Source organism: Buceros rhinoceros, unplaced genomic scaffold, assembly GCF_000710305.1.
Source record: "Buceros rhinoceros silvestris isolate BGI_N320 unplaced genomic scaffold, ASM71030v1 scaffold33692, whole genome shotgun sequence".
In the NCBI taxonomy this organism is placed as follows: domain Eukaryota; kingdom Metazoa; phylum Chordata; class Aves; order Bucerotiformes; family Bucerotidae; genus Buceros; species Buceros rhinoceros.
The window spans coordinates 1-922 of record NW_010401197.1 but is presented as its reverse complement, the minus strand read 5'-3'; the positions used below and the strand labels follow the sequence as shown (position 1 = coordinate 922).

General features: G+C 61.8%; 1 protein-coding gene across 1 annotated transcript; it reads left to right on the top strand.

Annotated features, from left to right (window-relative positions):
• Positions 1 to 9: 9 nt before the first annotated feature.
• Positions 10 to 918, top strand: LOC104489973 (zinc transporter ZIP3-like; the record flags this gene model as incomplete). The annotated part of the gene is made up of 2 exons (XM_010132194.1): positions 10 to 194; positions 700 to 918. Coding segments are annotated over 2 exons (404 nt in total), but the record flags the coding sequence as incomplete, so codon positions are not given.
• Positions 919 to 922: the final 4 nt, after the last annotated feature.

Genomic DNA, 922 nt, shown 5'->3' with positions numbered 1-922 from the left:
TGGTCAAAGTGCTGTGTCTGCTGGGCATCTTCGTCCTCATGCTGGCTGGGTCCCTCCTCCCCGTCAAGGTGATGGAGGGCAATTACGAGAAAGCTCACCGCTCCAGGAGGGTCCTTGCCCTCTGCAACTCCTTCGGAGGAGGCGTCTTCCTGGCCACCTGCTTCAATACCTTGTTGCCGACGGTGAGAGGGAAGGTACGTGCTGATGAGCCTCGTGCTGACGAGCAATTTGAATGAGCCACTGGGTGGGTTGGGGACCCCTGTGCTTCCCCTCTCCTGCTCAGCAGCAGCCTGGGCCACCAGCCCTCTGGCCCCGGGGAGGTGGGGGTGAGAGCTCCACGTCTTGCCAGAGCAGCCCACGAAGCCTCCTGGGCTGTGCCTGGTGTTTCGGATCACGGGGACGCGCTGTCAGCCTCCCGCTGACTGTCCGCAGGAGTAACCAGGGATGGTTTTGGTGCAGGAGGTTGAGTGTCACCTGGGGTGTGGGGCTCAAACTGCAGCCGGAGGCGTCTAAAACCCCTCAGACAGCCCCCGGCCTTCTGCTGGAAGGGAACTGGGTTCCTTGTCCCTTCCGCTGGGCCGGGGGACAGGGCTGTTAGAGCCTGGGGGGCAGTTCAGGGCTGTGCGGACACAAGGGGAACATTTCCCGTTGAGGGACAGAGGTCACTGATGCTCTGCGGGTTTGTCTGCTTCCTCCCAGCTCAGTGAGGTGCTCAGGCAGGGGAACGTGACCACGGACTACCCGCTGGCCGAGACCATCATGGTGGTCGGCTTCTTCATGACGGTCTTTGTGGAGCAGCTCGTCTTGACCTTCCAGAAGGAAAAGCCCTCCTTCATTGACCTGGAGACCTTCAACGCTGGTTCGGATGTGGGGAGCGACTCCGAATACGAGAGTCCCTTCATCGCGGCTTCCCGCGGGCGCG